The 22,319-nt window shown below is 53.5% G+C and overlaps 6 protein-coding genes across 6 annotated transcripts; 2 read left to right on the forward strand and 4 right to left on the reverse strand.

The window, feature by feature from the left end:
• Positions 1-677: 677 nt before the first annotated feature.
• Positions 678-2,927, reverse strand: PG994_014664 (eukaryotic peptide chain release factor gtp-binding subunit; the record flags this gene model as incomplete). Its single annotated transcript, XM_066866073.1, has 3 exons — positions 678-734; positions 788-2,541; positions 2,600-2,927. The coding sequence occupies 3 exons, from the start codon at positions 2,925-2,927 to the stop codon at positions 678-680; spliced, it is 2,139 nt and encodes a 712-aa protein (XP_066707749.1).
• Positions 2,928-4,241: 1,314 nt separating this feature from the next.
• Positions 4,242-6,291, forward strand: PG994_014665 (uncharacterized protein; the record flags this gene model as incomplete). The annotated part of the gene is made up of 3 exons (XM_066866074.1): positions 4,242-4,352; positions 4,419-4,490; positions 4,555-6,291. 3 exons carry the CDS (start codon positions 4,242-4,244, stop codon positions 6,289-6,291), a joined length of 1,920 nt encoding a protein of 639 aa, XP_066707750.1.
• Positions 6,292-7,577: 1,286 nt separating this feature from the next.
• PG994_014666 (SNF2 family domain-containing protein) lies at positions 7,578-9,919 on the reverse strand (the record flags this gene model as incomplete). Its single annotated transcript, XM_066866075.1, has 2 exons — positions 7,578-9,649; positions 9,700-9,919. 2 exons carry the CDS (start codon positions 9,917-9,919, stop codon positions 7,578-7,580), a joined length of 2,292 nt encoding a protein of 763 aa, XP_066707751.1.
• A 1,047-nt stretch (positions 9,920-10,966) lies between these two features.
• On the reverse strand, positions 10,967-13,349 carry PG994_014667 (VHS domain-containing protein; the record flags this gene model as incomplete). The annotated part of the gene is made up of 4 exons (XM_066866076.1): positions 10,967-11,823; positions 11,879-12,179; positions 12,235-13,193; positions 13,307-13,349. 4 exons carry the CDS (start codon positions 13,347-13,349, stop codon positions 10,967-10,969), a joined length of 2,160 nt encoding a protein of 719 aa, XP_066707752.1.
• Positions 13,350-14,579: 1,230 nt separating this feature from the next.
• PG994_014668 (autophagy protein ATG13) lies at positions 14,580-17,488 on the reverse strand (the record flags this gene model as incomplete). The annotated part of the gene is made up of 3 exons (XM_066866077.1): positions 14,580-17,060; positions 17,116-17,223; positions 17,270-17,488. The coding sequence occupies 3 exons, from the start codon at positions 17,486-17,488 to the stop codon at positions 14,580-14,582; spliced, it is 2,808 nt and encodes a 935-aa protein (XP_066707753.1).
• A 2,665-nt stretch (positions 17,489-20,153) lies between these two features.
• PG994_014669 (uncharacterized protein) lies at positions 20,154-21,837 on the forward strand (the record flags this gene model as incomplete). Its single annotated transcript, XM_066866078.1, has 3 exons — positions 20,154-20,468; positions 20,532-21,478; positions 21,564-21,837. The coding sequence occupies 3 exons, from the start codon at positions 20,154-20,156 to the stop codon at positions 21,835-21,837; spliced, it is 1,536 nt and encodes a 511-aa protein (XP_066707754.1).
• Between the last annotated feature and the right edge of the window lie 482 nt (positions 21,838-22,319).

The raw sequence follows: 22,319 nt of genomic DNA on the forward strand, positions 1-22,319 counted from the left end.
GTTGGTTGACAGACCTCACGCCCAACGGGCCAGTGAGTCTTCTAATAGATACAACTTTCATCTACAAAGACATTAGCTACTGCTGGTCAATAATCAATCACTGCCATTTCTAGTCGAGATTTCTTATCCTCGTCGTGCCCTTTCCATGGATCTCTCAACTTCTGCAGACCATGATCTTCACATGCCGCAGTGGAAGATCAGGCAATACTTGGCATTATGCCCCATTATTTATGCAGCCCTGTTTAGCAGGTAGGCGATCGTTGGGTTTTTGGAACATTCAAGTTTCACCATTTGGTGCTGTCTGTTGCCTAGCTCCTATTTTTCCCGGCTTGCCCAAATCGCATTGAAGAAGCGGAACATGTCGGGATTATAGTCTATTCTTGATCACGGGCAAACGGCTACCCCCTTTCCGGCACCAAATGGCCCAGACCCCTTTACCCGATGCAAGTACGACATTCCGAATCGTCGCCGTAGTTCAGGATCACCAAATACTTTTTGTGTTCTTCATCAAGATACGTTGGTTTGTCTGGCTTTCTGCGATCATCGCCATACGCATCCCTCTCTGCAGAGAGTCGTGGACTTTCTCTAGGCGACTCGTAACTTAACGGGACTCAGTATTTCCTCGTCCCTTCTTCTCTTCGGCCATCAAGTTGAGAACAACCCTCAATTGGCCTCATTTAAGCAGAATCGTTGCTAATAAGCTTGGTGATCTTGCCAATGGCAATTGTTTGCCCCTGACACGAGTTAGCACCTTGCGTAGAGGTGAATGATTAATGTTATCTCTTACCTGGTCTCTCAGGGTGAACCGACCCATTTGCGGATAGTCCTCGAACCGTTCAATACAGACGGACCCCGCACCGCCTGTGATCTGCATCCGTGCGATGATGCTATCGCCCTTCTTGGCGTGCGTGGGAGGTGCTTTGCTCTTTCGGCCAGTACCCTTCTGAAGCTTGTGCAGTAGATCAGCAAATGTGACTTCTTCGATGGCCGAGTGCACATGCAGCACGCAGTTGAAACCGGCACTGAGGATACTCTTCAGCTCTAGGATCTTGATCTGAGCCTCGAACGTGGACACATTATGAACCAGACGCTTCTGCGAGCAAAGAACAAACCCTGGCAGAATATCTTCTTCCTCAATGCCTCGGAGGCGCACGCGGACTTGATCACCGGCTTGCGCGATGCCGATCTCCTCTTCCTGCTCACCATACACAGCGGCGATCTCGACTTTGTCCTTGTTCGGCATCATGATGAGGCTCATGCCTTTCTTGATAACACCGGCCTCCACCTTGCCTTCAATCATGGTGCCCATGTCTCGGTATTTCCCGCTGACTGCCATCATGAAGGGGGCATTGAGCTTGCGCTCAAGTGCCGTCATGTTATCAAGATACTCCAGCAGAGACGGACCATCGTACCATGGGCACTTGTCTTTGGGTACGCGGTCCTTGATACCCTGGGTCTGTTGCGCAGCGATGGGCATGAAGAAGACATCGGTCTTTAGGTTGTAGCCAGTTCCCTTCAAGAATTGTGCGAGCTTGGTAGTGCACTCCTTGTATCTGTCGTGAGACCAGTCGACGGTCGGGTCATCCATCTTGTTAATAGCAACGATGAGTTTGTTGACACCCTGGGTCTTGGCAAGCATAGCATGCTCACGGGTCTGGCCACCCTTTTCGAAACCGGTCTCGTACTCACCCTTGCGGGCGGAAATGACGAGAATACCGACATCAGCCTGAGAGGCTCCACCAATCATGTTGGGCACATACGTCTTGTGGCCAGGTGCGTCCAAGATACTGTACCGACGCTTTTCGGTCTCGAAGAAGCCACGGCCAACCTCGACGGTCTTGCCCTTGCTTCGCTCCTCTTTAGTGAGATCCAGAGCCCAGGACAAGTACCACGTCTCTCGGCCCAAGTCCTTTGCCTCGCGCTTGTACTTGTCCATAGTTCGCTCGTCCACCATACCAGTCACGTAAAGAATAGAGCCACCGAGAGTAGACTTGCCAGCATCAACGTGTCCAATGAAAATGATGTTGACGTGCTCCTTGCCGTAGATTTCCTTTAGCGTATCCTCATCAACGTCCGCCACCTGCTCGGCAGCGACAGCGTCTGCATCTCTCTTGGCTTGGGCTTTGGCGGCTCTGCTTGGACTAGAACGACCAGGGGAAGGAGTCGGAGAAGTTTTCCCACTATCTTGGGTTGACTCGCCAGTCTTTTCCAGGGCCTTTGCAGCGGTGACCTTGGAGCCCGCCTCGGCAGCATCCTTCTTCTCCTCTTCCTTTTTGGGCTCGTCCTTGGACGCCGCTGGAGCCCCGATCGACAACACCTTGACTGGCGCTGCAGCCTTGGGCTTGGGGGGGTCGCCACCTATGCTGAGCACTTTAGTGCCCCCAACCTTCTCAGCGACCGGCTTCGGCTCGTTGGATGCTGGGGCAGCTGCCGGAGCTGCAGGTTTCTTAGCGGCATTAGCCGGGGATTTGGGCTGTTGTTGCGGTTGTTGGCCTTGGTAGGGCATCTGATTCTGCTGGAACTGAGGAGGGTACTGTTGGCCTGTCGTTGTTCTGTCAGTACACGGCACACAAAAGACGCTACCTGCCAAAACACGTACCGTAGCCGGCTTGTTGGCCTCCATAGACCTGGCCATAACCTTGGCCGTATTTGGGGTAGCCTTGACCTCCGTATTGTTGGAATTGTCCTTGGCCACCATAGTACTGGTTCTGGTATTGAGGGTAGCCACCGTAGGCCTGGCCGGGCTGGAAGGACGTAGCACCAGGCTGAAAGGTGGAGGCTCCCGGTTGGAAAGAGGAAGCGGCCGGGTGGAAGCTGCCTTGGCCTTGTTGAGGCTGGTTGTTCAGGTTCATCTGCTGTTGTGCTTGGCGCGCGAGGTTCTCGTCCTGCGCCGCGGGGTCATCTTCCCATGAGTTGAGGTCGGACATGGTTGCGACAGAGTTTCGCTTCTCACAGCACTGGAGTTGAGGTGGCCGGCGAGAAGTAGGCGGAATGAAAATGCCTGGCGAAAGTAGTGAAACAGCTGAGGAATGGACTAGTCGTCGACAGTCTCGAGTCTTTGCAGTCAAAAAATTGTGCGACTGGACAGGAAAGCAACGAAAGTCTGACCTGGCGAGTTGTGAATGCGGGGCAAAATTGGACAGAATCTGGGCCGGGAAGTGGCCGCTTTTGACCTCAATTAATTACGCAGGAGGTAACTCGCTCGAGCTGCGTGTGTGTGACGAGACCAGCTGGGCGAAGTTGACAAAGACTATTTGAAGTTCTAGACAAAAGAGGTATATTAGATTAGGCAAGTATCAGTCTCAGAGAACCATCGATATCTATTGTATTTAAATTTGAAGAGAATGCTTTCCTTCTATCAATCGTTCTACCGATGACTCCCTCCCGTCATTGCAGCCTGGTCTGTCTCCCCAAACAGCCCAAATCCAATTGACAAGCACAGAAAAAGTTACCATGGCGGGGTCTGCCCCTGCACGTTAGGCATTCGTGTATAAGCAGTGTCTTGCACGGTATATGCCGTTTGTGCGCCGGCTCGGGCTGGCTTCCTCAGCCCTGCGGCCTGTTCCCTTTAGGCAATCAGACGATTTATTCGTTCGAGTTGATTGGCTTGGATGGGCACTAAATCTTACACACTGTGCTTGGTTATATGCTGCAATAGGTTCCGTTCAGGTCAGGTAGTGTCCAGTCAGTAGCATTTGAACCTCCCAGTGCCTTGGTGCATGTGCTTGAAAGATCAACTCTACTTGGAAACCCATCCAATGCTGCCCAAAGGACTTCCTTTGTAGCCTTGTAGATGCCAGCGCATGTACCTACATACTCACAATACTGCACTCCGGGCTGAGCGCTGAGCGGGTTGAGCCCAAAGGTCCCTGCATCCCTGCACACTGACATGTACGGTCAACAAGGTCAAAAAAAAAAGCATTGTTGTTGCCATTGCTTTGGATAGTGGTGGGGCCCATGCCTGGGAGAGCCCTATGGTGAGTGAGCAGGCTTCTTGTGACGAGAATGACAACAGCAACAGCTCCGGCGATGAAGGAAGAGCAAGGTCGTTGGCTTGACCGCGATACTATGGGGCCTCCGTGATTGATTATTCTCGTCAAGATCACTTTTTTCTTCCGAGTTGTCGCCCGTCCAAGTCAGCACTTCTATTCACAGCCATCCACATCCACATTCACACCCACACTCACAAACACACAACGACATGGTTACTGAGAACTGCTAGTCCAACCACAGTCCTTAGTATGGATGCGTTCCTTGCCAAAGTATCACACCATGCTACCAGCTACGCCATCCGGTCATGCCTTGCCTTGTCCTCGACTTTCATAATCCAACAAGGCTCCAGACTTTTGAAGGTCGGTCGGTACCTGGCACCCCTGCATTGGCCCGAGGCCCCAGTACATAACTAATTCTTGCCAAAGTCGGTCGAGGATGATCCGCAACTCAAGGTCGAATTGGCCCTGCTGCAACGGCGCTTGGCCAGGAAGATTGAAGTAAGTCACAGTAGCTCTTTGATTACCTGTAAGAACTGGTCCGTATTGATGCGTCAATCCGCAGCTTGTATCACCAATCTTGGAGTCCATAGAGTTCCGCTACACGCGAGGCAATGCCGCCCTGGAGGCTGTGGTCCATACTTCAAGGGAGCTCCGCGAAGATATCGATGCTCTAGGCAAGAAGCTGGCGGACGCCGCCCTTCCCGGGGAGGAGACAGCGCAAGCAGGCTACGCCACGTCGGCCAAGCAACGCCACGCCGACATGGTTTCCATCCTCAGTCAGATGAAGTACCTAATTGTCAGTATCGACGATGCTATCCCTCTCATCAACCTATGGGTCTCTGCCATTGGAGGGATCCAGACGCAGCAGTCCGCTTTCAGCCCTGCCCGGCTGCTCCAAGCGAGCATGCTTCTCAACGTCGGCGATACTCAATACGTCCTCAACCCGGGCCGGCCCATGCAAATAGGCCCGGACTTCACGCTTTCTCTATACATGTTATTCCGCGGCCACGCCTCGCCGCAAGAAGGCGAGCCATATGGCCTTGAAGAAGGCCAGCGCAAACCCACATGGCAGGAGGTTGTTCACAAAGCCCGCGTACGACTTTATCGATCACCACCTGCTGGGCAATATGCGGGCGAGGTAACACCTGGCTATGCATACTCTTACCAACTACAGATCGTGGAAGATTTGGACGATGGACGTGTCCACACATTGGAAAATGGCAATATAGAACCAGCATCGTATGATGGCGTCTGCCTAGCGGGTATAAGGGAGACGATCCCTGTCGGCCAAATATCGAGAATGTTCTATGCAGACGTGGGGAGGATACTCAACATTACTAACGATGATGGAGCATCCAGCAACCCAGTTCTTCTGTTGAAGAGGGATCTTCAGCAGGCAACCCCACAGACAGAACCCAGCCCGCCGAGCAACGATGAAAGCCGCGTTTTAGACTCGATAGAGGGAGCTGAGCATGTAGCTCCTGATTCCGAGGAGGAGCTTGACCCACAGGATATCATAGATCGCCAAATTCGCGAGGAGAGCCAAGTTGGGAAAAGCACCGAAGAGGAAAGCCCATCGATACAGCCTACGAAAACATCAAAAATCGAGAGCGCATCCAAAGCCCAGTGGACAATCCCTCTTAACCTGGACCCTGAGTGGATGGCGCTCGAGGTCTTCGAGCTGGACCAAGATGACTCGTCAACAGCCGACGATGAATCATCTACCCAAGCCGCACCCGAGCATCCACATTTGCAGCGTGTCTCTCGCACCTCGATTGATGGCAACCTGATCAACCAGCTTCACCGCATGAGCATTGCCTCCTCCTCTTCGCTTCCGGCATCTCGACCGACCTCTTCTCATGCGCAACAGCCCCAGGCCGATCCGGCTACGTCGTCGCAGCAGTCATTATCCCATTATCATGGGCATCCGCCACCGCCATCCCAATCCACCGAAATCGAGGCTCTTCCTTCTACACCACGTCAGAATCGTCTGAATCATCACCACTACCACCAACAGACACAGCTCAGTCCAACTACCATAGAGCGGTCTCCCTTCGGAGCTATCCGAACGTCGCTGTCGTTGCTGGAGATGCTGCTGCGACTTACGAGTCTTCAGGAGTTCGAGCAGACGACGCACCTGGCCATCCCAGACCACGTGCTCAAGTTCTATCTCGACGAGTCGGCTTCGGAGAGCGGTCTCCATGGTAAAGAGCGATGGGCCGCCCGGGCTGAAGCCGCGAGAAAGATGGGGTTCGACCCGTACACGGATTCGCCAGGTAGCGAGGGGGAAGGTGTATAATGTTAGGAACACCTACCACACGCCTCACTAGAGAAAAGATGAGAGACGACGGAGCTTGTTGGCGCTGGCGCATATATTCTGGCTGGTATGCGGTGGTGCTTGGGAAACCATACAGCTTGTCCTCTAAAAGGGGTAGATAGGCCTTGCTACCGAATCGCAAGAGAATCACAGACATAGCAGGCACGAGTTAACACTAATATCATGAGACTATGGATAATGAACACTAAATTCCACCCTTAAGAATAAAGTCTTCTTTCATCATATAACTACACGAGACCAACTGATACCGGTCGTAGCCCTGAAAGGCTGCCCAGTATCAACCAATTATATAGCCCAGTCATTGATGGTAACACTATGCCCTTTGCCCGAGACGGGCGTATCATCCTTCTCGTAAAATTCGTCCCAAGCGTAACTTCTACTTTCTCATCAAGTGTATGCCAAACCCTTATAGCCAACCACGCAACGCCGTGTACGCCACCCACTCGTCTAACTAACAGCCTTAGGGAAGCAATAGAAATCCTCCTACCACCGTCGTCCATAGACCGAATTCTCCTGAAGCCCCGACTTACTAGACTTCTGCCTCGCTATGGGATCACTCCGAAGGCTACTGACGAAACCCAAATCGTCCGAGACGACGCGACTATTTAGGTCCTCATAGGGCGTGATCTCCCGTTGTCCCCGGCCACCACCGCTGCTACCGCCAGGACGGAACAGCTCCATCATCTCCTTCACGCCCAGCTTGAGTGCCTCCTTGCGCATGCCGCCCTCGATGGCCTGTTCGGCGAGAAGTCGCTTCTTGTTCTGCAGCTCCAGAATGCGCTCCTCGACCGTATTCTCCACGGTAATTTTGTAGACCACGACGTCTACTTTCTGGGTGAGACGATGCACACGGTCGATGGCCTGCTCCTCTACGAAGGGATTCCAGAACGGCTCGAGTATGACCACGCGTGAGGCAGCCGTCAAGTTCAGGCCAAGGGCACCGCAGCGTAAAGAGCACAGCAAGACACGCGTCTTAGGATCGCTGCGAAGGGAGTCGAGCGCCGCCTCACGCGCATCGTTCTTCATCGAGCCGTCGTATCGGACGTATCGAATGCCATCCTTGCGGAAGAAGCGCTCGACGATGTCCAGCATCGAGGTGAATTGGCTGAAGACGATGAACTTGTGGTCCTCAATTTCATTGTGCAGAATGGACAGGAGCTGTCGTATCTTGGCGGATGCAAGAACTGTCGGGGTTTTCTCCTTGTTGCGGAATACCTTGTAGGATTGCTCTTCATCCGAGTCGGATTCTAGGTCTGATGCAGAAACACCGTCTTCCGAATCAGTCCCCGACTCCGAGTCTGCCTCGTCATCCTGAGACTTGTCGGACTCCGTCCTGGCGAGATGGCGGCTTTCGCCTTCTTGGCACCAGCTCGAGACTGATGGATCTCGGAGAGGGACGGGAGATCGTCATCTGAATCCGAATCCTCAACGTCTTGCTGCAACTGCCCTGGTCTCAGGCTATCGTCTTTGACGATGAAGCTGTTCAACTGGCTGCCTTGCTCGTCCGACTCATCGTCCGAGTCCTGGGAATTGATCGTCTCTCCTTCGCCTTCCGCATTTTCATCATCTGTACCACCAGCTTTCCCGAGTCTCAACGAGCCTTGCTCATCTCCCGAGACTATCCAGCTGCCATCGGCCTCTTCGTCATCGCTGTCAACAATGGCGCGCCGGTTCCGCTGCTTGCGCTGGGGTTTCTTCACTGCCTCGGTCTTCATACTCTCTTTACCGGCCTTCTTCAGCTTCGACTTGGGTTTCTTCATTTTCTTCTGCGGGCCTACCATGGAAGCGTCCTCTTCGTGCTTGTTGAAGTATTCAAGGTCCTCGAAACAGGATTTGCACTGGTCTTTGCCACTGACGCGGTTGTCCTTATTGAGTGCCCAGCCGCAAATATCGCAGTATTTTGCCTCGACGGACATACCGCCAAGCAGAGCTGCTAGGTCATCCACATCCCCATCGTCCTTCTTAACCTTAGCGTCGGTACTCAACGCATCCTTGTCCTTTTCGAGCTTGCCCTCCACCAGCTTAGGGTGGTTGCAGACTTGGCGTAATCGCAAGAGCAGAACCAATGCATTTGCATAATTGACCTTGCCCTGGGATTTCATCATGCTCTCGAGGCTCTTGTCGGTGCGCTGTTCAAGTCGTTCGTAGAAGCGCCTCTCCGCCGGTGAAAATGTAGCCTCCACCTGTGTGACTTTCCGTTCTGTAATCTTGAAGCCCGAAGTGGCGGATTTCTCGCCGGTACCGTCATCTCCCTCTTTCTTCTCTCCGGTATCGAGTGCCCCGGGCAGCTTGAGGATATCCTTTGTGCGGCGCTTCATGAAGCATCGGAGGATACTATGCAACCGACGAATAGCCACCTCTCCTTTGCCGTTCTTCATGGGCTGCTCGATGTGTTCTTTCCATTCTCGGAGATCATCATAGGGCTTGATACGAAGGAACTTGACCAGGCTTTGCAGCTCATCCAGATTGTTCTGCATGGGGGTTCCACTGAGGCACCATCTGTATACGCTGCGCAGCTCATAACACGCTTTGGTGGACTTGGCGTTACGGTTTTTGATCGTGTGGGCTTCATCGAGGATGACACGGTACCAATGTAAGCCAAAACAGCCAGCCTTTAGCGAATTGCTCGAGTGTCCGTGTTCGGACACAAGGATCTGGTAGGTGGTGATGACAACATCGTAGCGGCGCAGGTCCTCAAATCGCTTGGTACGTTGGGGTCCATGATGTACCAGAACCTTCAGTTTATGAGAGTCGACAACCATGTTCTTTAGCTCGGCCTCCCATTGCCGGATCAGAGCAAGCGGTGCCACAACAAGCGTGGTCGTATCAACACCAACGAGCTTGGTAGCGTCATCTGGTTTGGGGTTCGAAAGAATCAAAGCAATGGACTGCAGTGTCTTGCCCAAACCCATATCATCGGCCAGAATGCCACCCTTGGGAACCTTGCCTTTCTTCACAGGGCCCAGTTCACGGCCTTTCATCCACTCGACACCTTCAATCTGATGTGGGAGAAGCCTGACCTTGAGACCAGCAACTTGAGATCGGTCTACGCCATCGTCAGGCACTTTTTCCTCGTCATCTTCAACCGATCCTTCGATCAGGGCCTTTAGGTCTGCGGCAGCCTTTTTGGGATCCAGGTATTCAGAATAGATTCCAGGCTGACTGTATATCGACATCGGGCCCCTGTCGTTAATGGAGATGGGGTTAGTAGCCGATCCTTCCGGTCCGGGGACAGATGTAAACATTGGCTGCGGAGCCTGCTTCCTGTCTTTGGCGGTGTCCTGCAACGGGCCATTAATGCGGTGCGGGCGGTGATGTTCTGGTCGATTTTGGGTTGAATGAACAGGTTGGCGTATTTGTCTTCGATACTCTTCCCGTAGGCGCTCGGCTTGACTGCCGGCCTTATTTCCGAGCTTGCAGGGGCGCTGCTCTGGTTGGTGGAGGTGTTGAGTTGCCCGAAGCCATTGGTCTTGGTGACGATGTTGGCTATGTCGTTCTCTTGGCTGGAGGGGCGCGACGAGCCGCTGGCCCTGCCATGGTTACTCGAAGGACGTGGAGGCACATTGGGGGGAGCGTGTTCCTTGACCATATTGTCGGGTTCTTGTGGGTTCGGGCCCGGTGATCGTGGGTGTAACAGTTCTCTCAGCCCCTCCTTGAATGTTTCTTTCAACCCCTCCTTCAGGCTTTCCCTAAAGCCCTTGCTGGGGCTCTTCTCTTGCTCCAGCTTGACGAGTCTGGGCTTTTTAGGGGAGGAGAGAGTGTTAATGCGCTGGGACTCGCAACCGGTGTCCGGAGTTTTGTCGTTTCAAAGCCAGTCGAAAGCAGCGGTAAACAACTTTATTGCGAGCGGAAGTGGGAGCGGGGTGGGCAGAGGGGAAAAGAGCAGATGGAAAATTAAGCAGGCCACCAATCTCGTAGACCATGCAATGCGTTGTCAAAAGGCCCGGCAGATAGCGAAACCGACGTGTAGTGCGGTGCGCTTATAGAGTATCGGGTAATTTCGCGTCGCGGTCACGTATCGATGTTTGATTTGTGTAGAGGTGTTGTCGTCTGGTGGGCTGTCCAAAAGCACTTAACCTAAGTTGTTTTGAGATGACCTCATTGCCTGGCCAACACCCCGGCCTCCAGAAATGGTTAAGCGCCAACCTACCCGTACAAAAAGCACCTTTACAGTACAAATAAGGAAAGCCTCCTTTATTAACCTGTTTTGGTCGAAAGTCTGTCATGCAGGTTTAATAGAGCAGCGACTCATTCAAATGGCATTGGCCAAGCTTGCTGCTTCCGGGATGCGTTCTTGATGGAGCGTGATGATGATTCTCAGTTTCTGGAGACAGCTTCCTGCATTACTACTGGACCTATCGTTGTCTACGGTATCTTGACTACATATTCCTTTACCTCAAGACAGCGAGCTTCGGGACAAGTACACACTGGAAAAGACCTGGGGACTTCAAGACAATATCGTGATACTAGGATTTGTTTACCAATACACACGGCCTGATGAATCGACGCTTGCAAATATCGTGTGGACAGCGATTGCCACCACGTAAAAGCCCATGAATCGTTGCTGGGGTATATACCGTCACTCAGTGAACGTGCTTGCTGCGATGAGATCATAGTCCTCCGTCACCATCCCTGCCTAATAAGCGCTCTGTCTGTAAAAGTCCTGTGGAGCACTGGGTTCATTGTTGGATCCAGGAGGCGCGTAGGCCTTGTACTGTACCTGCCCTGGAGGGGGACTCATTTGGCTGGGCAGACCTTGCCTAGCATCAGCATTGGGTGGCCGACCAATAGCGAGGGGGGCGGGGATCGGAGGGGCAGCGCCCGTCGGCACGGGTGGCGGAGCGTTAGTCGGGGCGGACGGAGCAGAAGGCGCTGAGGGAGCATCGAAGGCCGGTTGCTGCTGTTGGTGGGGGTTGTATGCGGAATACTGCGGCTGCGAAGGTGCCGAGGGAGCCGAAGGCCCACCACCAACAGCCAGAGGCGTAGGCACGCCTTGAAGAGGGCCACCAGGTGCCAGCGGTGGAGGCGCAGATGGCGCGGTTGGACTGCTGCTGGCATAAGGGTCTTCCGTCGAATAGACCGAGGCTGAGTAGGGGTCGCCTGAGCCCTGGCGATGGGGTGCAACAGGGGAGTCATAGACTGAAGTTGCAAGCTCTTGGGGATTGCCGTATGTGCTTTGGGGGCGTTGGCCGCCTTGCGCCGGAGGTTGCGAAGAGTATCCCGAATAGGGTTGGGGCGGGGGAGACGAGGTGCTGATATTTGCTGGCTGTTTGCCAGCAGCTACGCGCGAAGGCTGTTGGTCTCTGGGTGGGTATTGCTGCTGATTCCCTTGGGGACCACCCTGAGGGTATTGCTGCTGCTGTTGCTGCTGCTGACTTGGGAGTGGCCCGCCCTGCGAAGGGACCTCGGCTCCCTGCAAATAGAATGGAGCAGGACCTGGCGTGGGCCGTTGGAAGTTAGGAGCCGGCGATGAAGTCTGGAAAGGGGGCTGTTCTGGAACATGTCAACACAGTGCGCACGAGAGAATTATTTTATTATGTTTATTCACCTTGAGGACCCGGCGTGTAATACCGTTGAGGGTCTTGTTGCGCCGGTGCCGTAGTCCCTTGGGGCGCATAACCGGGGCCGCCACCTGGATACCCTTGGCCTGGGATGGAGGGACGGTGTGAATACTGATGATAAGTAGGCCCGGGTGGGTGTGACATGGAAGATTCCAATAGAGCTTCATAATCTCTCCGTGCTTTGATAAACTTTTCATTGAGTTGGGTGAAATCGTCCTTCTTCTGCGAATACTTCTCAATCAACTTGATCAACTTGGGCCGGATAGCAAGCGTTTGATGATAGAGTTTCTAGATGACGGTTAGTGGGCATGCTCCGCCTATGATCCTCGAGGCAGAAGCTTACAGAAATCTCCTCGTTGTCCTCCTCGCGAGGCGCAGTGTTGGAAGTGCTCAACAGGGTGAGCAGCTTCTCGACGTTCTTGATTTCGGCGAAGACCTCGGCCTCCATTTGGGCCTCACGGTGCAGCTCATCGGGGGTTGGATCGGTGAGCTTTTCCACGTAGTTCAAGGGGAAAATGCCCGTGTTGCCCTTCAGCGAACCACGCCACCAGTCCTTGAAGACAGACTCGAGCACCGCAATAACGTCGCCTTTCTTGAACTCCAGCTCCCCCGGTTCGCTCGGTACAAAATCGTACAGGGCTCGTACGCGAGATACAGTGGCAGCAGTGGTACCAGTAGGATGTGAAGGTACCGGTTGAGATTGGTCTTGCGGGGCGCCAGAGGGACCCCCTGAAGTCGCGGCGGCGGCACCAGCAGAACTGGGCCCGGGGCCGGCAGAACTGCTCTCGGGCACCTTCTTCTTGCGCTCCTCTTCCTGTAGCGAGAGCTGCAACGCCATTTGCAACTCCTCCTCCTCCTTCTGGCGGTCCACATCGGTCAATCTGTTCTTCTGGGGCGCCGATGGCGGCTGCAATGTTGGGTTGTTCTGCTTCAGGCGGAAATAGGCGTCGTACATGATGCCCAAGTCGGCGTCCTTACTGAACATGTCACTCCAGTCCTTCATCCTCTCGAGGATCTTGGCCTTGACCTGCTGGTGTGTATTGCGATCGTTGGCAAGCTTCAACAGGGCATCGGTAAAGGCGCGCGATGCTAGTTCGCGGTGCATCTCCTTGCCGCAGTTCTGGGATAGGGCATTGCCCAACTCCAGGGTGTACAGCTGGACATTGGCATTGCGGTGGGCGAGGCGCTTTATGATACTCTGGACGGCCTCCTTAGGACCGTTGGGGTCGCTCGAGACCTTGTCGCATACTTCGATAATGGCGCCCCAGTCTTCGGAAGTCAGGTTCTCGTCGGTCGCCTTTGCTATTCGACGACGCTGTGATTAGCTAGAGTGTTGCGCATGGTACTGTCGCGGTGTTGTCTCTTTGGAGCGACTGCAATTAGGGTGGCAGACTGGAGGGGCGATGATGACGTACCAATAGCCTCGTCATACGGCGATGGAGCTGCTGCTCGGAACATGTTGGCGGTTTGCCGGGCCTGATGGGCTGGTATGGGAAGAGCCGTCTCTGATGATTACTGTAGACAAGTCGATGGACAGGATCTATGGGATGTTGCGATCTCGGGTCGATTTCGGTCACGGCAATATGAGAACAATAATGATGTTGGAGCTGAGGTTGTTCGGTTGCAAAAGAGAGTTCTCGAAATGATTTGAAGTTGGCTACCTAACCTAGCATGTTAGGTACAGGTACTTACTAAGATAACCTAAGGATGGCTGTGGTCGAGCTGGCTGTAGCCTAACTCGGAAAGTCACAGCGCCCGTGGGCTGTGTTCATGTGGTTTCTCCAGCGCCGCTAGAGCTAGCAGCCCCAGAGGAAGAAATGCTATAGCAGGGCTGGTCCACACCTCATACGGAAATAGAACATTACGTACATGTAGTGATGATGATGCTTGCTGGGCATTCGCATCCATCCCAATCAGTAACATAATAGTGACCATAGAAAAGCATATATCCAAGGTATATGTTGCCTTACTAAACGTGTGTTCCACGGCTTCCCAATCAAAAGCGGCGTTGTTTACCCCATACCTGCAAGCTACTCTAAGCATGCGAACGCGCAAGGAGAGACGTATGCTCCCCAGAGGGCAAACATTTCTGTACTGCCCTGCCTTGGCGGTGCTGTCATGGTTTAGCAGTCTCGGCCAGAAGAGATCGACTCATCGACTCTATCGAATCTTGCTTTCTAATCGTTTCTCGTGTGGTGTGCGGAGTATCCCTCGCGTCCATTAGTCTACATGTCTATATAACCCCGTAGAACTCGTATCCTGCTCCCAAGCTATGTCGAGGGGTATTTACAGCCGAAGCCTCTTCCATCAAGCGCATTGGAGCCTGAGACTGGCTTCAATGGCTGTCCAAATTCCCTGCCACTGAAGCGAAATGCAGTCTCGCCACCCCTGGGCCTCTATCTGTACGCCGGCCAAGGTTTGATTATGAGGCCAATATAGAAAGAAAGAAAGAAGAAGAAGAAAAAAAGGCAACTGTTCTGACACAATGTCCGGCCTCGACCCAAGTCGAAGCTGCCAATCCGTGTCTAGCTCCATAATTCTACCTTCAACTCAGCGACAAGTCTCAGATGTCTTCATCTCCTGGAAGACACTGTCCAAACACCGTCGTGTCCAGTCCCTTTCATCCTATGATATGAGGCAGCTATCCTCCAAGACAAAGGTTTCGCCAGACACCTTATCGCGTCGTCTCTACCAACGTCGACCGCGCGACGACTCATACCCGCCTCGATCGTTAGATCCCAAGCTGGCACCGCCACGAGCCTCTTCAAGGCTGCGTCTGTTCAGATTTTGTCCTAATTCTGACATGTCGAACAGCAATGGCTCTTCTTCTGTTTCCTCCGTGTTAGCCCCTGTTGCTCCCATGCCCGACGCCCCGCCGCGTGCATAGCCTCGGCCATATCGGTTGCTCGGTCCAGTGAGGCTACTGTTCCCAGACTGAGGCGTACTGTGGCCCCGGCCGGTCCCGAAACTAAACCGCCCTCTCTGCGGCGAGCTCGACAAACCAGCGAAAAGCCCAGCCGGAGGCCTGCTCTCGCGTTCAATCGAAGAAGACCCTCTCGGGAGCATGTCCGACGATTCCGCCGTCGCAACATCCGTAGGCAGCTCGAGGATGGGGGACTCAGCTGCCCCGTCGTTGGTAGCTGTCTGTTGGCTAAGCAAAGCACTAATGCTTGGTGCTTCTCCGTCAACTGCGCCCAAACTGGTGCTTCGGTGGGCGGCTTCAGCTTCCTCTTCGTCGACAAGGGCCCGATTCTGTTGTGCAACAGAGCTTGGTCGTCGAACATGAGGATACGCCCGTGGTGACAAGGGTATATCAATGGCTCCTCTAGTCTCCTCTATCGTACTCGGGACACTTGCTGGGATCCTCGAAGCCAGTCCCGCCCCTTCATTCTGACCACGCAAAGCTTCTCTGGTAGGTATGCCGTGATCAGCACTGAAGCCCTCGCTCAGACGTGATGGAACCGCCGGGGTGTGCGGCGTATGGGGAGAAAGCGGCTTTCCGGGAGACGATGAAGCCGACATACCAGGGACATTGGCAAGTTGTCTACTAGAAGAGCTGGAAGACCGTTGGAGCTGCACCGACGAGTTCATGGACTCGGTCAAAGCGTTATTTGACTCGCGCATGAGATGAAACCGCGATAGCTGCGCGTTGGTCCTCTTAGTCGAGGTCTCCCCCTTCTTCGAAGGCTCAAAGCTCTGCAGCGTCTTCTTGCTATCAATCATCTTCAGAAACTCCTGAATGTTGTCGTCATCTGTCTGAAACGACCCCGAGCTACCGCCGCCGCCTGCCTCGTTCAATAGGCCGGAGCCTGGTTGAGCTAACGATGAGGACGCAGATTGCTTCCCGCTACTAATCTGGTCGTCATCGCCGCCCCGACTTGCACCGCCATACGAGGCTCGGTTGCGACGATGGCTGAAGCTACTGCTAAACCTGTTTGCAGCCGAGGGGCGCGGTGAGCTTGCGACCGGTGGCGTCTCGGTCGCGGGTTGGGGCCCTCCTCGTAAGGAGGCAGGCATCCCAGCTGTGAGGGATGACCGGTTTCTTGGCTGTGTTAGAGGATTACCTGCAAGCGATCCTCGGCCTATAGACTGCGGCGAGGCTGAAGTGTCATGATCATGTAGCCGTGGTACCGGCGAGCCTGACAATGAGCCATGCTTGAACGGCTGGAAAGATACACTTGGTCTTCGTGCGGCTGCAGCGGAGCCCGTAATCGATGGTCGAATGGGCAGCGAATGGGCGGGAACTTCCACACTCGCTGGCCTGGAGCCAGATGGAGATGTCGTGTCAGAACCAGGCGCCTTGATTGATCTTAGGGCCGATATAGGGCTGGTGCCTAGGGGGCCTTCCCCGTGAAAAGTCGAGAGACTTCCGTATCTTTGTTGATTATCTGTAACATCCAAAGCATGCCTATGAGAGGGCAACGAGCCAATCTCTGTAGAGTAGTCGCGGCGGCTGACCCCTCGATGTGGGAAAGATGGCTTGAACAGATCATCCGAGATAGCGAGGGAGATGCGTGAGCTGAGTAGCGATTCGGTCTCCGCCACCTGGAAGTTGCAGTTGTTCCTGTATGACGCCGAAACATAGAAGCGGCCCACGGGCAAGTCGAGACTACCAAACATGTAGTCGGTCGTGATATCCCCACTGGGTCGCTCAGTCAGGGGAGATCTTAAGGGATCGAACCCTGATGAAGCGGTCTCATTAGTTGATACCCGCGCTCTCAGCTGAAGAGCGGGGTGTGACCCCTTTATTTTCGTGCCTCTGGCCAGCTTCGAGGCTGGGTAGACCCCCACAGTCGTGAAAATTGAACGGAATAATAATATGGCCTTCTTGTAGATAGTGGCTAATAAAGGGCCGAAGTCGCCAGGCAGATTAGGCGTTGAGCCTTTCAGCTCAGCACGCCATCTTTCCAATATGATACGAGTGTTTGTATGTTTGTCTTGGCGGCCTGGACTACTTCCGCCAGAGTCCCAGGAGTTCATAGCTTCGGCGATATCGTGGCGCTTGCCGTCCTCGTCTACAATCACCAAACTCTGTCCGTTTTTTAAGCGCGAGGTGTCGAGATATATCTCTATGAATAGGGGCGGTGGCCGGTTGTCGAAGCCACTGCATTGTTTATATATTCGAAACTCGTCACGGAATTCTTCAAAGTCATCGGTGTCCGTTTGGAACTTGGGCCAGCAATCAGTTTCGGCTTGGAAATAGAAGAAGCACCAGAAGACTTACCCATCGACTCATCCTCTTTTCGCCAGTCTGCAGCGTGACCGGGGTAAGCCTCAGGCGATTTTGCAAGACGAGGGCGCCGGCCTTCATGAAGCAGTTCTGCGGGCGGCTCTGTCAGCGAGGCCTACTATGGTTATACCGCCATGGGCTTGCTCACCTGAACTATCTGATCTAGCTTTTTCATCGACTCCTTACTCGGACCGGCATCCTGGTTTCTTTCATCACTGCTCCCCGGTGGTAATGTTGAAGCCTGGTCTGATACGTCAGATATCGTGCGTGCGTGACCATCTCTTGGGGTGTTTGTTCTTGCGGGAGGTTTGGAGGGGGACGCTGCCGGCGAGTCGGACCGGGGCGGTTGTCGTGGTATTTGATGCATCTTGTGTAACTACTGGGCGGATGGGCGGAGGCAACCCGAAGCGCCGTTCCTCCGCGAAAGCGTGGAGATGGCAGGTTTGCTGGGGTTTGGGGGTCGAGTGCTCTGCGCCGAAGGCAGTTGACTCGGTCACAGACAAAGTGGTCTTGCCGTATTGATATAGGGCAGACCAAGTGCTCTGTCGAAAGGAGATCTAGTTGTGGGCGAAGGCGGGCTTGATTCGATACCCGGCGACTTTAGCATCCATTGTTCGTGGTAACCTCGAGTCTAAGGTAGAATGTGGGCGGATGGAAGGGTTTGGCAAAACGAATCAGCAGCGACGCATGCTGCGGGGGGTGTCATCCAAAAAGGGCGGTAGGCAGTAGGCAGTAGGCAGTAGGCAGTAGGCAGTAGGCAGACTCGACGGTAGTGGTGTTGTTGTTGACCAAGGAGGCGGCTCTGCTGCGAGCTACTGGACGATGCGGGCGGTTGCAGGCGATTGCAGGCGAGTGACCTGGAACTAGGCAGACGGGGTCATGTTGGAAATCGACGTGCCTAAGGTTAAGAACGAAGATGCCGATGGTTCATGGAAGACGAATGGCACAGCCGGTGTGTCGGGGAGATAGAAGCCGTCGGTGACCACAGATAGCAATACAGATGGGCGATGAATTTCTGGCTTGGAGATGGACGAGCGACGGGCGCATGAAGAATGTTCCCCCAGCTCAGAAAGTCACAGTGTGTCGTCTCGTGATACCCGACCGGGTACTCCGTCATCGCAGGGACGGTAGTGGACCGTTTACCTGACTTTCCCGCTGACACTAAACTTAACCCAGTAAAGCGAGGCAAGGCATTGGGGCGATAAGAGATAACCGATTAGTGCACGGTATCTGGCGTGCTGGGTGTCTGGCTTGTCCCATCACTTGGACAATGGACAATTATCGGGATTGCGTGAGATGATGATGATGACATCCGAGGGTTTTTCTACTGACTCTTTTTCGATTTTCTACTAACCTACCTAACCTACCAGGTAAATATTTAGGTGGTGTATCTTCAAAGGTAGTAAACAAAGATCGGATTAAACATTGATGTATCTCTACCTACTTACGTAGGAGGTAGGTAGACACAATAACTAATTGGCAGCTACTGCTGCTAGTACAACAAAGGAGGGTACCCCTAGTTGAGATGGAAGTTGACTTTACGGCACAATGCCTTTGTCAATTCGATGCATCAAATGTCCATCGAATAATTGCAGTGACTATTCCCACATAAAGTATTGACATAAAAGAATATCTATGTCTTGCATCGGAGTCAGTCAAGTCATCTTATCGTCGGTTTGTTCTGCGTTCATGTTGCATTCAATGGATCTGTCCCCAGGCTGCGCCATACCTCTCTCATCACCGTGCAACATGCATGGGTTACAAGGGGATTAGAACCCCGCAACGATTCGTGGGACCATCAGTGGAACGGCTCGACCATCCCTTGTTGCTTCCCCAGCTCTGGCACACTCGCCCAGCAAGCCAACTGAATCTTTATCTTTTTAAGGTTGCCCAAAACCAGACCATTCTCAATGTATGTGAAACTTGAGAAAGAAAATTGATTTAGATTCCACACATATTTATGTACTGGTTGGAAAGTAAGATAGTAATAAGAATCTGCCCCCATAGATTGCTAGCTGCAAGGCACATGCTAGACCCAGCCTGCGTCTCGAATCTCGACCACAATCACCCGTTGCCTAGGTAGGTATCTATCTATGCTTGCAAAACTGCAAAACCCTCTTGGGCCTGTAAGCAGGCCAGTATTTGCCCAAACTGTTCTTTGCAGGAAGAACAGTTCTCCTGGGCTAGTTGAGCCATGCGGAGATATCGGGCAGAGCCGCAGAATAAGTGATAGAATCCTCGCGGGAAATTACTGGGGTAGTCAGCGAGCATCTACTTGTGGGTTCCTACTAGGATCAAGTATACATATACTGTTAGTATAATATAGCATCGGGTTATAGTCGCGGCTGAGCCAAGAGATATGTTCAACATGAAAAGTCCCAGGGACCGAGTGTTGCTTACATATCCTCTTGACGTAAAGGTATGCTTGCAAGCGGTTTCATGGCACCAACCGACTAAGACCTCCCCGCCTAGGCTAACGCATTTTACTGGATTCTCGTGGAATGATTAGGAGGCATGCATTACTACATATAGAATATGCCAGTCGTCCTATCACCGCCCAGATAACGTTCCGCACTGCGGGTGTGACCACGAGGACCGCGAATGTGACCTCAAGGCCATGATCGAGCTTCTACATTCGGAGCTTCCCCGCAAATCTTGCTCCCACCTTCCCGTCGGGTTATATGCAGTGCCTGACTAGTATACAAATAAAGGCCCCCGAATGTCTTAGAAACCACCCGCTCCTACCTGTCTTGATCGGACATCATTCGCTGCCAGCTCCGCCCATGTGGCCTGGAGGAGATGCGTGGTACAGCATGTGCCTGCAGTGTCGCATCTGCAGCTTGAACATCCTGGCGTGATCGGACCCCCATGTGATTAGCTAGATAATCCATCGCATCGCATCGTGTCATCTCCTGCTGGACTTGTTACCATATATTCATTCTGTAGATCGGACGAGGTGGACCGAATAGTTGCGGCTCTTTCCATACACTGGAAAAACTAAGCTCGCATACTCGCCTCTATTGCCCACCGCAATGTTACGGTCTTTGCTATTGACCGCTTTTGCTGCCGGGGTTCTACGCGGAGCGCTGGCGCAATGCCCGGAGTACGTGAATTACTCGACTCAGAAGCATGATCCTGCGTCATCCGGTACGTATGCACTATCATATATGAGGCCGACGCCGGCATGCAGGACTTATAACCTTTCGGAGGTCGAGCAGACCATTGAAGATATGAGGTCAACAGTCACGGATCCGGACCTCTTCCGACTCTTCGAGAACACGTTTCCCAACACGCTTGATACGACCGTCTCTTGGAAGGGATTCGCACGCGGGAACCCAGACGAGGAGGTATGACGAAGTGTGCCATTGGCGGGAGACGCTTGCAATCCCCCCAAAACTGACAGCTGGCAGCTCACATTTATCGTGACGGGCGACATCACCGCCATGTGGTTGCGTGATAGCGCGAATCAACTACGCAGCTACAAGTCACTACTCAAAACCAACAGCTCCACGGAGTCCTTAGCTTCTCTATACCGAGGAGCCATCAATTTGCAGTCGCGATACATTCTGACAAGTCCGTATTGCAATGCCTTCCAAGCTCCGGTGGAATCCGGACTAGCCCCTGAAGACAACGGTGCTGCAAAGACGGATCAAGTGGTGCCGCCATACGATGCCGCTTTCGTCTTCGAATGCAAATACGAGCTGGACAGCCTGTCGGCCTTCCTCCAGTTATCGAGCGACTACTTCGAGAAGACACAGGATCTGAACTTTTTCGGCAAGTACCAATGGGTGGACGCCATACGGACCCTTGTCAACGTTACCGAGGGGCTCCGCGTGGGGACGTATGCCGATGACGGGCGCGTCAACGCTTCACCCTACCAATTCCAGCGCACCACGACGCGCGCTTCCGAAACGCTGATGAACGACGGGGCCGGCTCGCCCGTCCAAGGCGGAACCGGCCTCGTGCGGAGCGCGTTCCGGCCTTCGGACGACTCGACCATCTACCAGCTGTTCATTCCGGCGAACATGATGTTCTCGAGCTACCTCGGACGCTGTGCGGACATCATGGCCAAGCTGGATGGCGCTTTGTCCAAACAGATGAGCGACTTGGCGGCCAGCGTACGTGCCGGGATAGAGAAGCACGGCAAGACCAGCCTCGTCGACTTTGGAGACGTCTACGCGTTCGAGGTGGACGGCTTCGGCTCGGTGAACATGATGGACGATGCCAACGTGCCGAGCCTGCTGAGCGCCCCCATCATCGATTATATCAACGCGAGCGACACCACCTACCAAAACACGCGGCGATTTGCCCTGAGCAAGTCGGACCCTTACTTCATGCACGGACCCGTCATCAGTGGGTAAGTTTCACTCTGCCTTATGGAACCTTCTGAAGAGAGAAAGAAGTCTCGAGTGTCTCGTCTAACCACCCGAGGGGGACAACAGTGTTGGTGGACCACACCAAGGACCCGGCAAGGCGTGGCCAATGTCGGTCATCGTAGCACTTCTCAGCTCGGACGACGACGAGGAGATTGTGCAGGGCCTGCGCACGCTAGTGTCGTCTACCGATGGCCTGGGGCTTATCCACGAATCCATCAACACGTTCGATGCGCATGATTACACCCGCCCATGGTTCTCGTGGGCCAACGGCATGTTTGGGGAGCTGTTGTTGAAACTGAAGGACAGGAAGCCAGAGCTGCTCAAATCGAGCTTCCAGTAGTAGCGAATGATAAGTAAGCCGACACAGATGTCGTTAGCTTCGAGCAGTGTACGGCTACCAATCCAGGTATATATATATACCTACGTGTAGGATCAGTTACGTAACGTCAATGTTCAATAGTTGCAATACCGGGCATTCCTAGCTGCCTTTTTACCCGCGGCAGCCAATACATATGAGGGAGACTGACGCACAGGCAAATGGCAGCATGTTTCTTTTCTATCTTGTCCCTCCTTTCTCTGTACCCAGACGGAAGATCAAGCCCCATTCGGCTCCTTCGAGGACTTGGCCCTTTACCCTTCCGTTCTGCCAAACACAATTATGTATGCGACCATCCATCGACATGGAATTTTATTAGTACTGTAGGTACATGTAGTTAGTTGGTGAATCCACCACCTGTCGCAGCCGTTGAGCCGTTCTAGTGGTCGGAGCTGTTTCCAGCACTACCGTGTTTCGTATCAGTGTTTCGATGGCCCCAGATTACC

The sequence above is a fragment of the Apiospora phragmitis genome, assembly GCF_038363925.1.
Source record: "Apiospora phragmitis strain CBS 135458 chromosome Unknown utg000014l:1.0-1827420.0:1.0-1829600.0, whole genome shotgun sequence".
Taxonomy (NCBI): domain Eukaryota; kingdom Fungi; phylum Ascomycota; class Sordariomycetes; order Amphisphaeriales; family Apiosporaceae; genus Apiospora; species Apiospora phragmitis.